The sequence below is a fragment of the Ursus maritimus genome, unplaced genomic scaffold, assembly GCF_017311325.1.
Source record: "Ursus maritimus isolate PB19 unplaced genomic scaffold, ASM1731132v1 scaffold_14, whole genome shotgun sequence".
Lineage (NCBI taxonomy): Eukaryota > Metazoa > Chordata > Mammalia > Carnivora > Ursidae > Ursus > Ursus maritimus.
The window spans coordinates 7,899,443-7,918,965 of NW_024423786.1; the positions used below are offsets into that span (position 1 = coordinate 7,899,443).

Consider the following 19,523-nt stretch of genomic DNA (forward strand, 5'->3'; position numbering starts at 1 on the left):
TTCACTTTGCCCCAGTTGCCACTACTCCCTGTTGCCTCCCACCCACCTACTTCACTCACTCACAAAAGCTGCTCAGTCCTACGGCTATGCAGATTTGCAACCCCTGCCCTGTGCTCTGTCCCAGGACCCAGGGTCTCAATGCCAGGCCTGTGAACCCCTGGGTGACAGAACCCCTGAACCGTGGCCAAACTCCCAGAACTGGAGAACACCCACATTTTCAACTGGTCACCCTATAGACTCAGAACATTTGAATCACAGACCCTCAGAAGACTCACCTCTTTCTGAATCAATCAGGATGGGCCCAGGAGATGGGCTGGCTCCAGCCTCACTGAGCTTCTTCTAAGTAAAGCCCTTGTTTATACCAAACCTATGAAGAGCCCCCAGATGTGAACAGACCATAGCAGGACCACTTCAGGACCTGCAGACCTTAGAACCCCTGGGATCCTCAGGGCCCGCCCATCCTATTGAACTCCCCTATTATTAAGATGGGGAAACTGAGGCTCGGAGAAAGGAACCAACTAGTCAAAGCCCAGCAAACTGCCATCACAGGTCAGTGTTGACTGGTCATAGACCCTTTCTTCAGAGGCCCACCACTCTCCCTAGTTCTCCTTTCTTCCCTTTATCTAAACCTACTCCCAGGAAAAAGCCCAAAAGCTCATGACACCATGGTGTCCAGAACTGATGATGGCTTCCCTCTTCCAGGGAATCTAAAGGAATTGGAGCTTTTATTTAAAGGAACGAAGCCCAAGTGAAATAATTTCAAATGTAGACTATGGGTAGAATTGGACAAATGAAGAAAGACAAAGAACCTTACTGCAGTTCCTAGAATCACACTATATCATGCCTGCTTGTTCTCTGCGTGGATAGTCAAGATGGCTACCCCAGCATGGGAGGGTATGAGCAACATTGCCATGTGCTTAGGACAGAACCGACTTGAGTTCTCAGGGCCCGGAAGATGCTCCAACACAGCAGTTTGGTCTCATGACAGCCTCAGTTTTCCCATCTATAAAATGGGCATAACCTAGCTCTGGGATCCCTCATTCTTACTGTACAGGCAGGACATTGGATCTCCAGAGCTTACCTGTACTGCTACGCTGGTGTGGGGTCTCCCCTGGAACAAGCCACCTGTAGGCTTTCCCACAGGGTCTCAGCCAGGCTGGCTCTTGGAGGCTCCCAACAGAGGTCTCACTGTCAGCATCAGAGGAAGCTCAGTGCCTAGAATTAGGGGACATGCCTACCTCCCTGTACCCCTGAGCATAGGCTGTTGGACCCCCAGGACCACTGAACTCTTACGTCCATGAGCTTCTGGGCTGTTCCCTTCACATCACTCTCCCCAGCATGCAGCACCCGGCACCAGGCTGGGCCCACAGTGGAGGCCTGAGAAACACAGGTTGGATGAATGAATGGATGGATGGATGGATAAGCTAACGAATGACTGATAGAAAGCTAGAACCATATGATATTAAACCACTTGACCCTCGGGGTGCCTGGGTGACTCAATTGGTTATGCATCTGCCTTCAGCTCAGATCATGATCCCAGCATCCTGGGATCGAGCTCCAGCATCAGGCTCCCTGCTCAGCAGGGTGTCTGCTTCTTTCTCTGCCCCTCCCCCTGCTCATACACGTGCCCTCTCTTGCTCTCTATCTAATAAATAAACAAAAGTAAAATAAAATAAACCACTAGACTCTCATAACAGTAGCAGCAGAATGTTCTAGGACTCTGACCCCAGCATGCTAGTGGTACTGTTCTGGGGATCCCTTCAGATTCCCCCTTCTCTGGAATAGACTAAGGCTAGAAGTGTGATGGCGGTGTGCCTCCCCCACCCCCACCCCTCCATGTCCACCCTCCAGCTATCCTCATTAAGCCACAGGTGAGCTGGGGTTAGGTTGGTTTCAGGGACAGGACTGATACTGCCCACCTGCGGGGGGTCCATTTGTGCTGCCTTCCTCATGATGACACCCCATGCCAGGTTCAGAACACTTGGGCATGTCACCTGCATTCAGTGGGTAAACAGATTCAAAGGTGGTTGGTGGCCTCAGTGCCAGGACCCAAGGGACAGGAAGCAGAGCAGTCTGCCCCCAAGGCACCACGGCCCAGGTGGGACACAGATCCAGTGACCAGGTCAGCCCTGCTGCTAAAGGCCACCTAGGGGTGAAGGCAGGGAGCGGCTGTCTGCTTGGGGTGGAGGGGAGCGCTCTTCAGCAGAGGCAGCCTAGAAGATGGAAGGAATGCCTCTCCGTGGCTCTCTGAACAGCATGAGCAAGGCAGGAAGTGTGCCAGGACACCTGTTGTGGAAAAAGTAAAGGTGACACAAGTGACTTGGGGCAACACAGGGTAACATCAAAGGAAGGAAAGAAACAAGGAGAAGGGCTGGCCTCCGAAGTAGACAGTGAGGCTGGCCTCTCTCTGTCACACCCCCGAATCCCACCATGACGGGTTGATCTTTCAGTGGTCGTTCACACCTTGGCGCCCATGAGTGTGGGAGAGGACTTACAGACAGGCAAACCAAGCGGAGAGCAGGGGAAGGCCACACCTGACCAAATGTGTGGCAGGAGGAACACACAAGCCACGCCAGCAGAGGACTGGCCTGGTCTGGCCGGGGGCGGGCCAAGTAATGGAAATGCGGCTACTGAGGCTCAGATCAAGAGGCCGGAGTGCCAGGCTGGGAAACATGGACTTTATTCTGGACGTGGTGGGGAGCCTCCAAAATCGCTGAGCAGGGAGTGAGGATCGGATGGGTGAGTCAGGGAGAATTATCTGGAAGTGAAGAAATGATAGGTTGGAAGCAGACCGCTGTGTCTTGGCCCCGCATGATGAGGACTGCACTCCACCCCCAGGTCCGTAAGATGGGCCAGGACCGCTAGCCTCGACTGAGCGTCTGCCACCCCCCAGGCACCATTGGAGCGAGTCGCATGTGTCCACTGGGAGGCCAGCTCCTCTGGGAGGGCTCTCTGCCTATTTCTCTCCCTGCCCTATCCCAGTGTCTGAACAGTGCTGGGTGCGTCGTAGGTGCTCAACTAACACCGAACCCATGGATAATCTCCTGAGATGCTCATGACCACTCGGGGGCTAGCTGCAGTCACCATCCCCATCGCAGAGGAGGACACCGAGGCCCAGAGAGCTGGAGGCACAGGCTGGGGTTCGAACCCAGGCAGAGGTTTCCGAGTCTGTGCTCCACGGGAAGGGCAGGAGGAAACGCAGAGCAGGAGCAAGGATGTGATGCAAGGTGGGCCTGGTGGTGGGTATTTGCTTCCTGTGGCTGCCTAACAAATGACCACAGACTGGGTGCTTTGAGCAAGAGCACTTTATTCTCTCATAGTTCTGGAGACGAGAAGTCTGGAAATCAGATGTCAGCGGGGCCGTGCTGCCTCCAAAGGCTCTAGAGGACATTCCTTTCCTTGCTTCCTTGGGCTTCTTCGTGGATCTGGCATTGCTTGGCTCGTGGCTGCCTCCTGCCATCTCTGCCTCCGTCTTCGCACAGCCTGTGCCCTCTGGGTCTGGATCTGTTCCTTCTGTCTCTTAAAAAGACGCTTGTCATTAGTTTAGGGCCCACTTGGATAATCCAGGGCAATCTCATCCCAAGATCCTTAACTTAATTACGTCAGCAAAGAGCATTTTCCTAAGGAAGGTCACATTCAGTTTCCAGGGATTAGGATGTGAACAGATCATTTGGGGGGGTTACTATTCACCCCACCGCATGGTGTCTCTGGCATTTCACAACAGCCCACTGTGGGCCGGAAGTGAGTGTTGGGCGCCGGGCTCCTGGCTGGTGCCTGCAAGTTTCCTGCTGTGTGCTCCCCCTTCTCTGTGCTTCTCCATGGGGCCGGCCCCATTCAGGACAGTTCCCAGGAAACTGAGCGTCTCTCCCAGGCCTCCCAGGCCAACCTTTCTGCACTCTGTCCACAGGTTTGCCGGGCACCGCTCCAGATCTGGAAAAGAGAAAGCAGATTTTTGGGCAAAACTTTATACCTCCAAAGAAGCCAAAAACCTTCCTGCAGCTGGTGTGGGAGGCACTACAAGACGTGACGCTGATCATTCTGGAAATCGCAGCCATCATCTCCCTGGGGCTGTCCTTTTACCACCCACCTGGCGAGAGCAATGAAGGTAAGACCCCCGCTCCCCACCCTGCCACAAGCAGCCTGGCCAAGACTCAGGGCACCCGGGTGAGGGAACCAAGCCCCGGGGTGCAGGGCCTCACCCACAGCCCCTGGCCCCCAGTTTTCCCATGTGTGAGACGCAAGGATTGCACCAACAGTGGGAATAACCACAGTGAGCATTTCTTGAACACTTACAGGACGTCGAATTCTGGGCTGGGATGTCATCATCCTAAAACCCCATGAGGGAAGGGCCACCACTATGCCCATTTTAGAGATGAGGAAAACAAGGTACAGAGAAGTGTGTTAACTTGGTCAAGGTCACTGAGTGGGTGCTGGATCTGCTATCACCATGGGTGTGGCTGCCCCAAGCTTCCTCCTCCCAGGCTGCCCTTGGATCACATCCTCTGCACATTGCATGGGAAGGACTCAGCATCCACGCTGCTCGTCCTCTTTCACGGTCCCATCCCAGGGTTGGTTCAGTATCATGCACACGCTTATGGGGCTCATGCTAAGTATGTTTTCCCGTGTGAGGACTCCCAGTCTTGAGAGGGACTCCCAAAATGTGTCCCTGCATTCGGAATGGGGACACTGCTCTGTGGACCGAGGAAGCACTGTCCCATTCATCCAGAGAGGGTTCTGGAGAAGACCCACTCTTCTCAAAGTCAGAACTTAGGACCCCTAATAGAAAACCTCAACTTTCCCGCATACTTTCATTCCATAAACCAAGCACCTGCTAAGGACTGTGGCTTTATCAACTCAATGACTCTTTCCTTTATGATGGCAAAGTCTTTCAAACCTATGTCACACAATAGAGAGGTAGAGAGAAAAAGAGAGAGAGAGACAGACAGACACACACACACCCTGTGAGATAAACGGGATCACATGAGATATATTGTTTTGTTAGATTTCTATAATCTGATTTTTCATTAGTAGGATATTATAAACACTTGTTTTTAATTATGATTCAGCATTTTCCTAATGAATGCACTGCATCAAGAGATAATCCTACAATGTTCATTACTTCAAGCAAGCAAATAAAAAGTGAATCGCTTATAAGAAATAACCATCATGGGCCCCTTTCCCCAGATGAGGAGGTGGTCTCTGAAATTTCTTGAACATCTGTCTCCTCACCTTCTTCCAAGCCTGAATTGCCTATGAAATGAGATAAACAGGTCTATTAGGCCAACTACCTCAATTTCACAAGTAATGTTACTAAGTTGCTTTTTATCCTGCATGACCTCTTTCCAGAGAGGGTTTAAAGACACAAGAAGGACACGTCTCACAAGATGAAGTCAAATAGAAAATCAGACAGGAAAGGGATGGAAGCAAATAAACCAACTATATTTGCTACTATGATTGATATTTAAATTTGACTTCGAGCTTCCTGGCAGCCAGGGCAGAAAGGGAATTTGGATGACGCACATAGCTCAAGCTATCCACAAGGAGGGAAAATGGTTCTTTAGGAAGATAGCCTGTCCCCTGACAGTGAATTCTGAGATGAACTTTCACTTAGGACATTATAAGAGCTGCGTATTGGGAAGCAGTCTTTGCAGGAATTTCATAGAAAATATAGAAGAAGATTGTACATAGCTATTTGAAAAAAGCCTTGAACTAAGCTAAGGGTGCAACACACAAGCATAATTATAACAATAATTCTTCTTACAATTTTTATAGCCACTGCTAGTTGGGAGCATTTACAGTAGAGATTCATTTGATCTTCCCAACAACCCTGTGGGTAGGAGTCGAGGCCCTGAGACAGTAAACGACTTGCTAGGTCACACTCTAGGAAGCAGCAGAACCATGACTCAGACCCAGGCGTTCTGGCTTCCGAGCCCATGCTCCTGTTCCTCGGCTGCATTTCCTCAGGAAGGGATGGGACTGAGTCAATGCCACCCGGATAAGTAGCTTCCTGTGACCCAGTTTAGTGCGAGATTAGAAGTCAGAGGGCAGATGGTGGAGGGGGTGCTGTAGGAGCACAGATCGAGCTCCTAGTGTGTGCCAGGAGGAGCCTCCCCACAGACAGGCCTCCAAACAGATGGCTGCAACCTCTTCCATCCTAGAGAGGCAGAAACCAAGGCTCAGAACAGGGAAGGACTTGCCCAAGGTCATACAGCTTATTAGGCAGTAGGGCTGGATTTTAAACCCCAGTTTTCTGGTGCCTTCCACTTTCCCTCCCTGCCTCCAGCTGAGATGCTAGCTCAGGCCAGGATCTGGGTAGATGAGGGCAGCTGCACATAATCCAGCCCCACAGAGTGAAGTTCCTGCACTCTGAGGCTGTATGTACTCCCCAGTGCCCAGGCCCCAGCCTGAGCTCTGAGTTCTGGACCTTCCATGTTGCCAGGACCACCCCCCTGCCAAGTCAGACTCAGGCTTCATCAGTCATATCCAGAATGATGCTAGTGATGGACTTACAGGCTGTAGAAACTTGCAGCACCCACAGCCCTTTCCTGTTTGCTTTCTTGGCTCAGAGACCTCAGGATACTTGTCAGAGGTCACACAGCATGTTCGTGGCAGAGCTGGAATTAACATACTCAGTGCTCCCAACTCCCCACCCATGATAGCTCCCCTAGTGTCAGAGTGCCAAGCCGAGTGACAGGCGTCTAGTAGGTGCTTAGAAAATGTTTGTGTCTCTTCCAGTTTTGAGAACCCTTCTTTGATGCCAGGCCCCAGTCACCATCTAGAAAGTAGCTTCCCCATTTTACTGATGGACAGGTAGAGATAGGCCCAGAGAGGCCAAGCAGGTTCCCTGAGGTCCGATAGACCAAAGCCAAACCCTACAAATCCCCAGTCCAGAGAGAGCAGCTGCAGGCTCCCCAGACTCTGTAGCCACAATCTCTAGAACCTGTCCTTACCCCAGTCTGAAGGGCCCCCCAGAGGAAGCCTCAGCAGGGCCTGCTCAGAGCCCCCTTCCTTCCCCTTCCTTATCTCTTCTCCCCAACTGCACCAGGGGCAGAGGAGTAATGTTCCCAGGGTCCAGCAGCTCCTGGGAGCTCAAGACCTCAGCCGGCAATCCACACCCCACTTTCTGGCCATCCCAAGGCACTGTGTGACCATCAGACAGTTCTCAGAGGGAAGTAAAAACTAATGGGCTTTTGCTGGCAGAGTGCCTTCAAGGACCCAAAGGGCTCCTCAGTATTGAATAGGCAAAGGCAACAGCCAAGGTTGGGAGTCAAGGGAACAGAGTGAACTCTGCTCAACCACCAGATCCTTGGCTTCCAGAAGCCAGTCCAAGGAGAGTAGTTCATAAAAATTGAGAGAAGACCCACATTTATCATGTATCCAATATATGACAGGCTCTTACTAGGCTCTGGGCTCCCAAAGTCATCCCATGTTACAGCTGTCCAAACTGAGACTCAGAGAGGCCAAGTCACTTACCCAAGGTCACACAGAAGAGCCTGGATTTGAAGTCAGGTCTTTACAATTCCAGAACCCAAAGGCTTACCATGGTCCTGGGCTATCTCTAAGTGTCCTAAATGCTCCAGTAGGTGCTGCAATCTCTAATGGGGGGCCCATCAATGAAGCACGCAACAGTCTTCACATTTACAAAGCATGTAGCAAGACAGAGAGTGATGAAAGTCCTGTAAAGCAAAGCACTGGGACTCTGCATCTCAAGTCATTCCCCTGAACCCCAAAAGAGCACATTTCCATGGCCTGGGTTTCTGTTTAACAAGGTTCACCTGAGTTTCTCGGTCTCTGGGGCTTCCATTGGTGTCATTTATAATGGGGGTGGGGCACCCTGGTTCCCCTCCCCCAGTCATCACATGGTGCTGAACTCCAACTGGATGCCCAAGGCTCCCTTCCAGCCTGGCTGCGGAGCTCGAATGCATTCATGCACCCCGTACACTGGGCAACAAGAAACAGCAGCTTTCATTCTGTGTGCTTAGTGAGGTGAGTGCTTTACATAAAAGCTGTCCCTCTGTCCTCTCGGCCACCTCTGATGGAGTGCCTGTCCTCACCCCCATTTTGCAGATGAGAAAACTGAGGCACACTGGGTAAGTAGCTAGGTCACAGGCACACAGCAGTGAAGTGGCACAGCTGGGATTCAAACCCAAGGCTGGCCTGACGTCTGTTATCAGCATGACTATGACGATCATTAGCACTAAAGGCCGATCCAGCCAAACAATGTAAAATTATTGGAAAATCTGAAATTCCAAAAGAAGGAAAGAGTGGCATCAAGGACCTTGTTCAGTGAGGTGGTTGTTTACTAGCCTGCAAGGAGTGACTGGTTCAGTGAAAGCCATGGAATTTTCCAGGGACATATACTGCTGGGCCACATGTTCCCATATACCGCACCATCCCAAGCTTAGGCCCACCAGCTAGCCTTGACCTCCACCCCTCCGAGAGTTGGAAAGCATTCCCTGATACCACTTGGCCTTATTGTCATGTTGCTTCTGACCCCCAGCTTCCCAGATGGTCCTGCTGCGGTCTCTCAAAACTGTCCACTCTTCCTTGGGACTGAATTGGACTTCCAAACAGTCAGCCATGGGTCTTTGGCAATGTGAGGCCAGCACATGGCGCAGGAGGCCTCTGGGTTCAGGGACAGTGGGCAGGCCAGGTCCAGTGTCAGATTCAAACCCCAGATCTGCTCTGTGACCCCAGGTGAGTAGCCACCCCTCTCCAAACCACTTCTCTTGGCCAGCTTGAGAATTAAAATGAATACTTGGTGCAAGTGACTTGTCAATGGTCCAGTCCCCTGCCCAGCTGCCTTGAAAGGGAACCTCTCTGAGTTTTCCAGGGATGGATAGTTGGATGCTTCTCGGGGTCACTTTCCATGGAGAAGGCTGTTTACCACCTTCCGGTGGGAAAAAGGGCCTGGGCTAGTCCTGGCTGCAGCGCCCACCTTGGCTGTCCCCTCCTTTCTCTGAGCCTCAGTTTCCTCATCTGCAAGTGAAGGTAATAAGTCTCCCTCCCTGGATCCTTGTGGGGTTGCAGGAGACAGGGTGTGCGGAAGAGTTTGGAGAGACCCTACTCGGCACCCCATGGGCAGGACCTGAGGCCTTTTTTTCAGACGTGTCTGCTCTTCCTCTGTTCACAAGGTGGGCCTGGCAGGCCTCAAGCAGTCTGGGGAACCAGACTGGGAGGTTCAATGGTTCGAGGGTGTGGGATGCAGGGTCACTGTAGGACAGATAAGCAGCCCACAGGCTGGAGTGTGGGTGTCCTTGGTGGGTGAGGCTTTCACTGTCCTCTCCCAGAACCCGGAAGGAGGTCTCAGGGACTCCCATTTTGCAAAGGAGGACACTGCAGCTCAGGGAGGACCGTGAGTTACCCAGGATCATACAGGAGCAGTGGCAGGATTAGAACCAGCCCGTTGGACATCAGGCCTGGCGCTGTGGTTCCTGCCCCCGCCCCCAGCCCCCCCCAGGCCTGCTCTCTGGAGACCTGCCTCACAGTTGCTAGAAACATGGGAGGAAAGCACATCAGCAAAACTGCACCCTAGACCCTAAAGCACATGCAGTACTGATCACCTTCGTTCTCTTACATCCTTTCTTCTCTTTTCTTGAGAATCAGGCCTCTCCCCTGTGCTGGGTCTGTGCTCAGCCACCATGGACCTCAACTCATTGAAGTTCAAGCCTCACAATAGGTCCCCCAGACAAAGAGTATTCGTCCCTTTTTACAGAGGTGAAAACTGAGGTTCAAAAGGTGAAGTCATTAGTCCAAGATCTCACACCTAGAACAAAGGCAGGAAACTGAAGGGCTAGCCACCAGACGCATTGAATAAATTGGATCATGCTCATCTAATTATCAATGTTTTTTACTCAGCAGAGCTGGGATTTAGATCCAGACCTGTAGGCTTCTCCTGCCTGGCTGACCCCGCCCTGCCTGCTTCCTTCTGCTTTCTGTAGGATGTGCCACGGCCCAGGGCGGGGCAGAGGATGAAGGGGAGGCAGAGGCTGGCTGGATCGAGGGGGCGGCCATCCTCCTCTCGGTCATCTGTGTGGTCCTGGTCACGGCCTTCAATGACTGGAGCAAAGAGAAGCAGTTCCGGGGCCTGCAGAGCCGCATTGAACAGGAGCAGAAGTTCACCGTTGTTCGGGCTGGCCAGGTGGTCCAGATCCCTGTGGCTGAGATTGTTGTTGGGGACATCGCCCAGGTCAAATATGGTAAGTGTCCCAGCCCCAGAGCCAGGTGCTAGAGCTAGAGTCTGGGCAGAGGTGGGACAGGACAGGCAGACCCAAAGAGGCTGGCCCAGGGAAGGGGGTCGGTCCCTGAAGGCTAATCCTGAGCCAGGATGTCTTCTGAGATCCTTTGAGAAGTAGAAGGCTACTTCCTAGAGGAGGCAGGATTCCAGAATCCATTTAAAGTCAGAAATGGCAAATAGAGGGCACACGTGCTACCGCTCTCAAAACCTACACCTGTAACAGACATTAGTAATCAATCACAGCTCAGAGCCTAGACGCAGAAGTCTTCTGAACACAATACTCCAAGGACCACTAACACTCAGAATGGCTTTAGGAGATGAAATCCATTTCCTACATCTGATTGGGCTGTTGATGGATGGTTGTTGGGCTAGAGGTGTTGTAGGGAGTGGATGTGGATGAGCAAACATTCTAGGCCTGTGATACGGCCATGGAGAAAGTGGTCAGGCTGGCTGGCACCAAAGGGGATTTAGGCAAGATATGTCCTGGGTAAGTAGAGGCAGAAAATGGGGGAGAGACTGCTATGCTCTCTTCACTCTGCCTTAGGGGGCTTGGTTTCCTCTGATAATGTGCCTGTCTTAGGGTCTCCTCAGCATAGTCAGAACAGACTAGTCCGTTCCAAAACAATTTCCCAAACCATAGTTGAGACCAGAGAAGCATGAATCATTGAGAAAACTGGACCCCAAATCCATACATGCCAAGAGAAGCACTTTATAAATGGAAGTACATGGCCACTCAAGCTAAGATTGTTCTTGGGCCCAGCCTCGGTCCTCCAGGCCTTGTGCCATTCACCTTGGCTTCAGGCTTCAGCTGCGTATTGCCTGTGCTGGGCGCCATCTTAGTTACCACACCCTGGGAGCTTGAGGCAGCAGGTGTCCAATGGTGAACTTGACCTTGCAATCACACCTTTAAGGGAATGTTCCAAGACTCTCCAGCCACCTGAGACTCAGCTGACTCTGTTGCCCTTCCTCCCACTAGGTGACCTCCTCCCTGCCGACGGCCTCTTCATCCAGGGCAATGACCTCAAGATTGATGAAAGCTCCCTGACGGGGGAGTCTGACCAGGTGCGCAAGTCCGTGGACAAGGACCCCATGCTGCTGTCAGGTGAGATGCGGCCCGATGGTGGGCTCACTCCCATTGCCAGTTCCCGCCTCTATGCTGTATCCCATTCATGAGGCTGGAAAGTTCTCAGAGACTTTGTTCCTTGGCTCCAGACCCTTTCCCCCAGCAAATGTACTTTGAGCCTACTACTCACTCAGCATTGCTTCAAGCCCTGGGGATAGTACAGTAAATAAAATCAACACAGAATCCCTGCCCTCAAGGAACTTACTTTCTAGTGACTTGGTCTTCTGGAAAGTCAGGCACCAAAGCCTGTTCTTATCAGGGATAGGAGAGAATCAGTTGGGTGACGATTATTCTGGACACCTACCAGGGGCCAGGCACTGGGCTGGGTCCTGGGGATACAGCAGTGAGTGAGGCTGATGAGACCACTGCCCGCAGAAGCTTGCAGTGTAGTGAGAAGAGACGGACATTGCGAAAACTCCAGAGGGTGGTAGTTATGTCACAGAAATAAAGCAGAGCGATGGGAGGCAGGTGGCTGGGGAGGTCAGGGAAGGCCACATTTGAGTTGCGTTGTGAGTGAGAAGAGAGCTGGCTTTGTGACTTTAGAGGGGGAAACATACCAGGCAGAGAGAACAGCAAGTGCAAAGGCCCTGAAGCAGGAAGATTGTGAGCAAAATGGAGAGGGTAGAGGGCCCAGGTGTCAGGTGTCATGGGCCATGGCCAGGAGTTGGGACATTTTCTAAGCGTGGTGAGGATCATCTGAAATAGTTTTCAGCTATGAACTGGTCACATTTACATTTTTAAAATCTCCCTCTGGCTACTGCAGGGGGAAGGAGAGGAGGTAGAAAGACCTTGCAGGGGTGAGGCCCCAGCTGGATGAGACACCCCCTTAACAGGGACACACGAGGGGCCTCCTTGTCCAGCACTGCTCAGCAAACATCCTCTGGGCAACTGCTCTGGGCCAGGCCCTGTGCTGAGCACTGGACCCATGATGATTCAGAGCCTCCTCCTGGCCTTGAGAGCCCCCAGCCCACAGAGGCAGCGGGGGGGGGGGGGGGGGGCTAATTCCACAGCAGAAGAGTGAGGAAGAGGTGAGAAAGCCAAAAAAGGAACAGAACTACCCAAAGTGGAATTGAGCTGGGTTTTAAAGGGTGAGTAGGAGCTCACCGGAAGTGTGAAGAAAGGATCTCTTAGCAGAGGCAAATGTGTGCAAAGACACGGAGGACTGAAGGAATATGGGATGTCCTTGCAATACAAAGAGGAAGGTCAGCAGGTCTGCGGGGTAGGGTGGTAGAAAGAAATGAGAATCAGAGCTGGGGTATTTATTTATCCAGAACTTATCTGTCCAACATTAATTAAGTAGCTATTGTGTGCCAGTGGGACAAATGAGGTCCCTGCCATCCTGGAGCTTAGAATCTAGTAAAAAGAAACAGACAATAAAGGAACAAGCAAGCAAATATGTAAGGTAATTTCAAATACTCAGATGAAGACATTAAACCATATAATGAAATAGAGACTCTGAGGAAGGGAACAGGAATCGTGTTGGTCAGGGAAAACCTGTCTGAAGAGGTTGCATTTGAACTGAAACCAGCACAATTAGAAGAAAGAGCATTCCAGGTGGAGGGACAGCAAGTGTAAAGACCCTGGGACCTAAAAGATCATAGAAAGCCTTGAATGCCTTCTTAGAACTTAGGGCCACATGAGGGTTCTGTAAATGGTCACGGCCCTTGGCCCTGGTTCTGGCCTCTGAGCTGAAGTGGTTGGCAGAGAAGCAATCATCCCTGGGAGAAGTGGCCTGGCGGGTCATCTGGGTCAGCGGAAGTCAGGTAGAGGCACTGAGCCTGAACAGATGGGTGACAAAGATTCCAGACAGTTTGGAGAAGGGAGGGGAGGGGTAGGTACCTTGCAGGAGGCTGGGGAGAGAAAATGTTCAGAATCACTGACCCAATGTATCAGCCAAGGAGATGGGCACAGGTGCAAGGAGCCTAAAAGACTCAGGGTGGAGATGGATGGGAAGGCAGCTAGCCAGCCCAAGTCAAACCAACTTTTTTGATGTTTACCTTACTTCTAGCTGGAAGCACAGGTAAATAATGTAGACCCTGGGCCTCTGGATGTCAGGAGACAGCAGCCAAGGTCTCCTGTGATGACCCTGTGGGCAAGAGACATCAGGATGTGCTAGAGGCCAGGAGATTCTGGTGGGTTTGTGCTGATTCTTGGATTGCTGGTAAGCCAGCGGCCGTCCCCGGAGCTCTGTCCTGTTTCCGTATGGAAAGTGTGCCCTCCAACTTTGCAGAGACCATGAGTGCAGGGAGGATGGCAAAAAAAAAAGCAAGAGGCAGGACCCGCCAAGATCACCAGAGTGCAGGGTGAGCTAGACTGAAGAAAGTGACCCTTGGCCACGAACTGCAGCGCCGACGTTCAGAAGCACAATTGCGTGGGTCTGGGAGGGGCAAGTGGCTTAGCCCAGGCTCATGGAGAAGGGGGAGGGCTGGGGAGAAGGGGGTGGAGTCAGCCCAATAGAAGGCAGTCTAATCGGAAAGAGAAGAATTCTATCACAGTTAGAACCATTCTAGGACAAAAGAGGCTGCCTAAAGGTAGTGAGTTCCCAGTCGCTGATTGTGTGTGAGCAGAGCCTCGACAGGCTGCGGGGTGCTGGGGCTGTTGTAGGGTAGACCCAAGCCCTGGATGGCCACTGCATTCAGTGCTCTCCTAGGCACACAAGTCACGGATTCATCACACCCACCCTCACGGTGTACCCCTGCTTCAGATGCGCCTTACTTTCTTCCCTCTGCCCTGCCCTGCTGAGGCTGCTCCCTCCTCCCAGATGGCCCTCTCCCGTCCTTGTTACACATTTAACGCCTGTCCATGCACTCAGGCCCCACCTCCTCCTAGAAGCCTGCTCTGCCCACCACTGCCCTTGGGCAGTCACCCCCAGACGGCTTGGGACTCACATTTCACCCCATGACACCCACGCTATGCTTGGCCCATTAGAGCACAGCCCCCTAATGTGGACTGAGTTTGGCTGAGGGCAAACCACATCAGATAAAGTAAAGAGTAAAATGCATCCAGTCTCACCTCCCAAAGAGATCTACTGGTCTCACTTATATGGGCCCCGTCCATCCTTGGCCATATGCAAATGGACAGAACCATCACCATGGCGATGCACTTGAACATGGGTGCTCTCACCCACACCCGTCCAGCAGCTGGGAGCCCTGAGCGTAAAAGCTACGAGGAGGTCAAGCCCAGCTCCATCCCTGGGCCCCACATAGCATAGGGGCTCAAGCACTACCTACCAGAGAGAGGAAGGAGGCTGAGGCTGTTGTAGAAAAGGCTGGGTTGGGCTAGACTGAGGCAGATCTGGGCTTGGGAATGAACTCACTGTGTGGCCTTGGGCATGTCGCACCCCTTCTCTTGACCCGTGAGGACAGTAGGGATGCCCTGCTATATGATGTAGGGGAAGCCCCTCCCTAGCCCGGTGCTAGTGGACGGATGCCCACGATGGATTGGTTCCCTCCCCATTCCTCAGCTGGAGCCTGGACTTGGGGGTGAAACAGGTCTGGGTTCAAATCCGTACTGCTCTCATTTGCTGGGAGACCCTGGACCAGTTTCTTACCCTGTCTGAGCCTCTACTTGCTCGCCTATAAATTGAGGTGACCCCAGCTGAGGAGGTTGTGTCGAAGTGTCCGTTTCCCCGTCTCTTCTCTCATCTTGAATATCTCCCATTTCCCACTCTCTGAGTTTCCCCCATTCAGCTCCTCCCCACCTTCCGCCTGCATGAGCTGCCTCCTCTGGGGGGTTTTCCTTGATTGTTCTCTTCCCCAGAGCTCTGAACTCTGGGTAACTGCCATCTGGATGCTCGTTTTTGTGCATGACAGACACTCGGACCCTTTCCCTGTGCTGGGAGGCCTCGCTGGGCCTTCCAGTTGAATGCCCCCCAGGGAAGTCAGAGGGACCTGGCTAGGGGCATCTGCAGGGTCCTCATGGTAGTGCGAAAATCCCCTCGGGGCATCTGGCCCACTGGTGCAGCCTACAGGAAGGCATAGAACACTGGCGCTGGGGGCAGTTAGCCCAAACATGCCCAGCCTGTGACCCTGCCTGTGACCCTGGACAGGTCCATTCACCTCCCTGAGCCCCCATGTTGGTGTCTGCAGTGGGGGAGTTGCTGGGGGGCCCTTCTCCCCTGCCTACCCCACAGGGCTGTTGTGGGGACCCCATGCATGGATGGATGTCACTGTCCTCTGTAAATGGTACCGCCATGAGGGGCTGTGTGGTGTGGAAGAAGCATAGCATTTAGAGGCAAAACACCCAGGCCCCAGACCTCTGTCGGCAGCCGTGACCTCTGCCCTCAGGTCCTCAGTCTCCCCATCTGAAACGGGGACAGACCAGCCTTCAGAAGGACTCGGATATGCCCAGGGCTCGGGGCACAAAGAAAATCCCAAAGGCCTAGAGCTCATCTCCCAGGTCACACAGGCAGACACAGGCCAGGCAAAGTAGAATGTTCAGGAGTCCCAGGTCCCCCCTACATGGGGTTGGCAGGGAGAGCACAGGCACCAAACCAAGAGCATGACAGCTTCTCGCTGCTGCCCACAGAAGCCCCCCAGCCCCGGTGTGGCTGCAGCATTCACAGTGCAAGGGGAGCCAGATTTCATGAAAAATCTCCCAATGTTTCACCGTTGATGAGAAATTCCCATTTTTTAAAAGCCCGTGTGGATAAAGCAGCATATGGCTAAGCCTGAGAGTACAAACTCTGACCTGGACTTTTTTGTTTTTGTTTTGTTTTGTTTTTTGTTTTCTACTTTAAGATCATTTCAAACTTTCAGAAAAGTTGCAAGACTAGTGCAAAGAACACCTGAATGCCCTTCCTTCTGATTCAGCGGTTGTTACCATTTTGTCCTATTTGTTCTTAGAACCTCGCTGTGTCATGCAATTGTGATGGTCCTTTGCCCCCTGACACTTCAGGCATATCTCCTAAGAAAAGCGTATGCTCATGTGTGACCACAGCACAGCTAGCAATTCTGGAAACTCAACATCGATGCAGTACCATTACCAGAAGGTTCTATACATATTCACACCCATCGACTGTCCCCGCAGCGTCCTCCGGGCCAGGACCTGGTGCAGGATCTGTGTGGCATCTACGTGGCCTGCCCCTTCAGCCTCTTTCCATGGAAGGCCAGTGGTTTCTAATGCCCTGGGGTCCTAAATCCCTGTGAGAGTCCCATGGAAGCAGTGATCCCTCTTCTGAGAAATAAATGCCCCGACTTGTGACTTTGCAACCTTCCAGGAGATTTGCAGATCCCTAGAGAACCCTGGTCTGGTCTCAATTTGCAGCTGGGGAAACCGAGGCCCAGAGCAGGAGTGTAAAGCACTTCAGAAGGCAGGGCCAGAGCGAGACCCCAGCCTTTTAACCTCCCAGCCCCAAGCTCTCCCTGCAGCCTCCATGTGCAAGTTCGCCTCTGAGGACCCTGGGACTTTATGACCCAGCAGCAAGGCCTGTTTGGAGCATTTGTACTAAATTCCATTGGGAAACCAATGGCTAGGTGCCATCTATGCGACCAGGGAAGGGGCAGGGGCCAGGGGGCCGGGGTTGAGGGGGCTGTCCCCGAAAGCAGCAGGGCCTAGCTCCAGTAGGCCCATTGGCTCAGCCCCCAGCAGGACCCCCACCCACCTCCACCACCCCTGGAGCCAGAGTGTTAACAGCACGAAGTTGCACAGGACATCGGCAGACCCTCTCAGGCCTGCTGCCCACCCTGCCCGCCAAGCGGAAGGCCAGGCATGGAGAGCCGGATCTGCCACCGCTGCCGCCGCCTCCAGGGAGCCTAGGACGACACCGTGACTGCAGGAAGGCCCAGTCTGCCACTCGGCCCGCGCTCTCTCCATTACACTACCCTGCCTCTTCTCCATGAGAGGCAGCGGGGTGTAGTGGATAGAGCACGGGTTCAAGTCCCGGCTCCACCACTCACAGCTGTGTGACCCTGGGCCATCACTCGACCTCTCTGAGCCAGCGAGGCCACGGGGAGGGGAGGGGCTTGGGGTTATACTTGCACCGAACCTACCTCACAGGGCTGTTGTGAGGAGGACAGGCTTGTGGGAGCTGAAATGCTTTGCCAACTGTCTAGTGCTCTGCAAGCATGTGTTATTACTGTTATTAACTGTGTTGATAACAATAATGATGAAGGAACCACTCCTGGGCTGGGAACTGCATTGGCTTTGCTTGGTGCCTGTGCCTGGAGGCAGATAAGAATTCCTAGAAATGGTCTTTATCCCTTCTCCCAGAAAGAGACCTCTCCCCTCTTCTGTCCAGAAAGAGGCCTGAGAAGTCAAAGCCAGGAGCGTGAGGAGCCCTGGGTTCAAGCCCCAACCTGTGCCTCGTGTACTGTGCAACCTCAGTCAGCCATTTGCCCTCTCTGGGCTCAGAAGCCTCCTTCTGTAAAAGTAGGCCCCTCCAGCTCTGCCATCGGCAGCTCAGACTACCCCACTTGCCATTGCATGGCGCTTTGGGCCCGTAAGCCAACATCTGGACCAGGCGGGGACCGTCTCCTGCTGCTCAGAGTCAGTCTAAGGCAGAGATGGCCTTTGAGACAGCCGTTGAGAAGGTTCTGGCCCAACCTCTGCTGCTAGATCAAAAGCCACAGAACTCCCTGTGCAGGGAGGAGATGAAGGTTCAGGTGAGACAGGACAGGCCATCTGGTTGGTGGGAGCCACAGTGTTCCCTGGGCCCGAGCTCCTTTCTCTGTCATGGATGGATGGCTGCTAGGTGGCTGACACAGCTCCCCTCCGTTCCCCTGCTTCCATCTCTCTCCTCAGTGTGGTCCAAACAGCTGTGCCTCCAACTGCACCTACAAGCCTTCCCAGCAAGGTGGAAAGAACTGGTGCCACACCCCAGGCCACGCCGGCTCTGCCCTCCCAGGCTGGGTGCAGGGATGAGCTCTCGGGGCTTCTTCCCCGTCTGTGAAATGGGAGTGATGACAGTCACTCGCAGGGTGATTATGACAGCCCCGTGGAGAAAGTAGCTCAGCTCGTACTTGGCACAAAGGGAGCGCTCGCTAAATATTAATGCTCTCCTTCCCTGCCCCAGAAATACTCCCCAGTCGCTCCCCATTGAACACCAAGAAGACCCAACTCTGCAGCCCTCTGCTCCGATCATGCCACGATCCAGCTTCTCTCCTGCTCCTCCCTCACGGCCCTGAGCTTCAGCCCAGCATCTCTGCTGCCATCACACTGTCCCACCCCCCCCCCACCTTTCCCTGGGCTGTGCCCCCGCCGGTCCTCCAGGCCCAGGGTCTCTGTCGTCGTGTGTTGCAGTTCGCCTGTGTTCCTGTCTGCTCCCCTCAACCTCAGCTACACTGTGAGCTCCTGGAGGGCAGAGACCTCCCTGCAGGCCCCGGAGCCTGGCACAGAGTTGGCGTTCCGCCACATGTGTCCCTCAAGCAACTGAGTGTGGCCCCGGGCAGGAAGTGCCACACTCGGTCCGTCTGTCTGCAGAGGCCTCCCCTGTCCCCCTCCAAACCGAGATCCAAACCCCCGAGATGCAGCGTTTTCATGGAGGCTGCCCTACCCTACCCAGGAGTGGCCCTGTCTCTCTGGGACCCTTGGTGCCCAGACTTCATCGCTGAGAGGTGATGACGTAAGTTAGACCTCCCTGTTTTCCAGAGGACAGACTGAGGTCCAGAGAGTAGAGGGCTGGCCTCAGGTCACACAGCAAAGCAGAAGCAGACAGCAGACTGGTTCCCAGGTCCCACCCACCCCTTGGCCCAGAGCGCCCTCTATCTACCCACCCCTTGTGCTCCCGTATTCTGAGGGGCTCTGTGAGACTAGAGGAGGTGGGGGCTACAGGATGGTGCCAAGGGACCATGGACATTGGGGTCCTGGTGCAAGGCCCTGCCAGGGACCCCTGGACCAACACCCGAAGGGTTCTCACCTCTGTCACTACCCGGAGACCCTGAGTGTTCCTTTGGAAGATTTAATCGATCGACCTTGACTTGGTTCTAACATTAGAGCCGCAGCCCTGGGGTCAAACATCGCCCTTTGAGGGGTATTTTAGAGCTGGGGTGTGATTGCTGCAGGGGGTGACCTGGTCCGTTCAATTCTTCCTCTACTAGGAGGGGCAGCAGGCTCTGAGGTCCCGGGAGGGGAAGGGGACGGCCCCGTGAGGGGTGGGGAAGAGTGCAAGGCTGGGTTGAATCTGATCTTTTGCAAAACCATAAAGCTGGCTTATGAGGGGTGTGG

General features: G+C 53.4%; 1 protein-coding gene across 11 annotated transcripts in view; it reads left to right on the top strand.

The window, feature by feature from the left end:
- The window catches only part of ATP2B2 (ATPase plasma membrane Ca2+ transporting 2), a 116,612-nt gene that overhangs the window by 34,267 nt on the left and 62,822 nt on the right, over positions 1-19,523 (top strand). For 9 of the 11 annotated variants that reach the window (XM_040628450.1, XM_040628452.1, XM_040628451.1 and 6 more), the window contains exons 2-4: positions 3,908-4,105; positions 9,942-10,199; positions 11,214-11,339. In XM_040628450.1, coding sequence (XP_040484384.1) covers positions 3,908-4,105; positions 9,942-10,199; positions 11,214-11,339 — 582 coding nt within the window. The remainder of the gene's footprint in view (positions 1-3,907; positions 4,106-9,941; positions 10,200-11,213; positions 11,340-19,523) is intronic. The other 2 variants (XM_040628460.1, XM_040628461.1) reach the window with 2 other exon arrangements.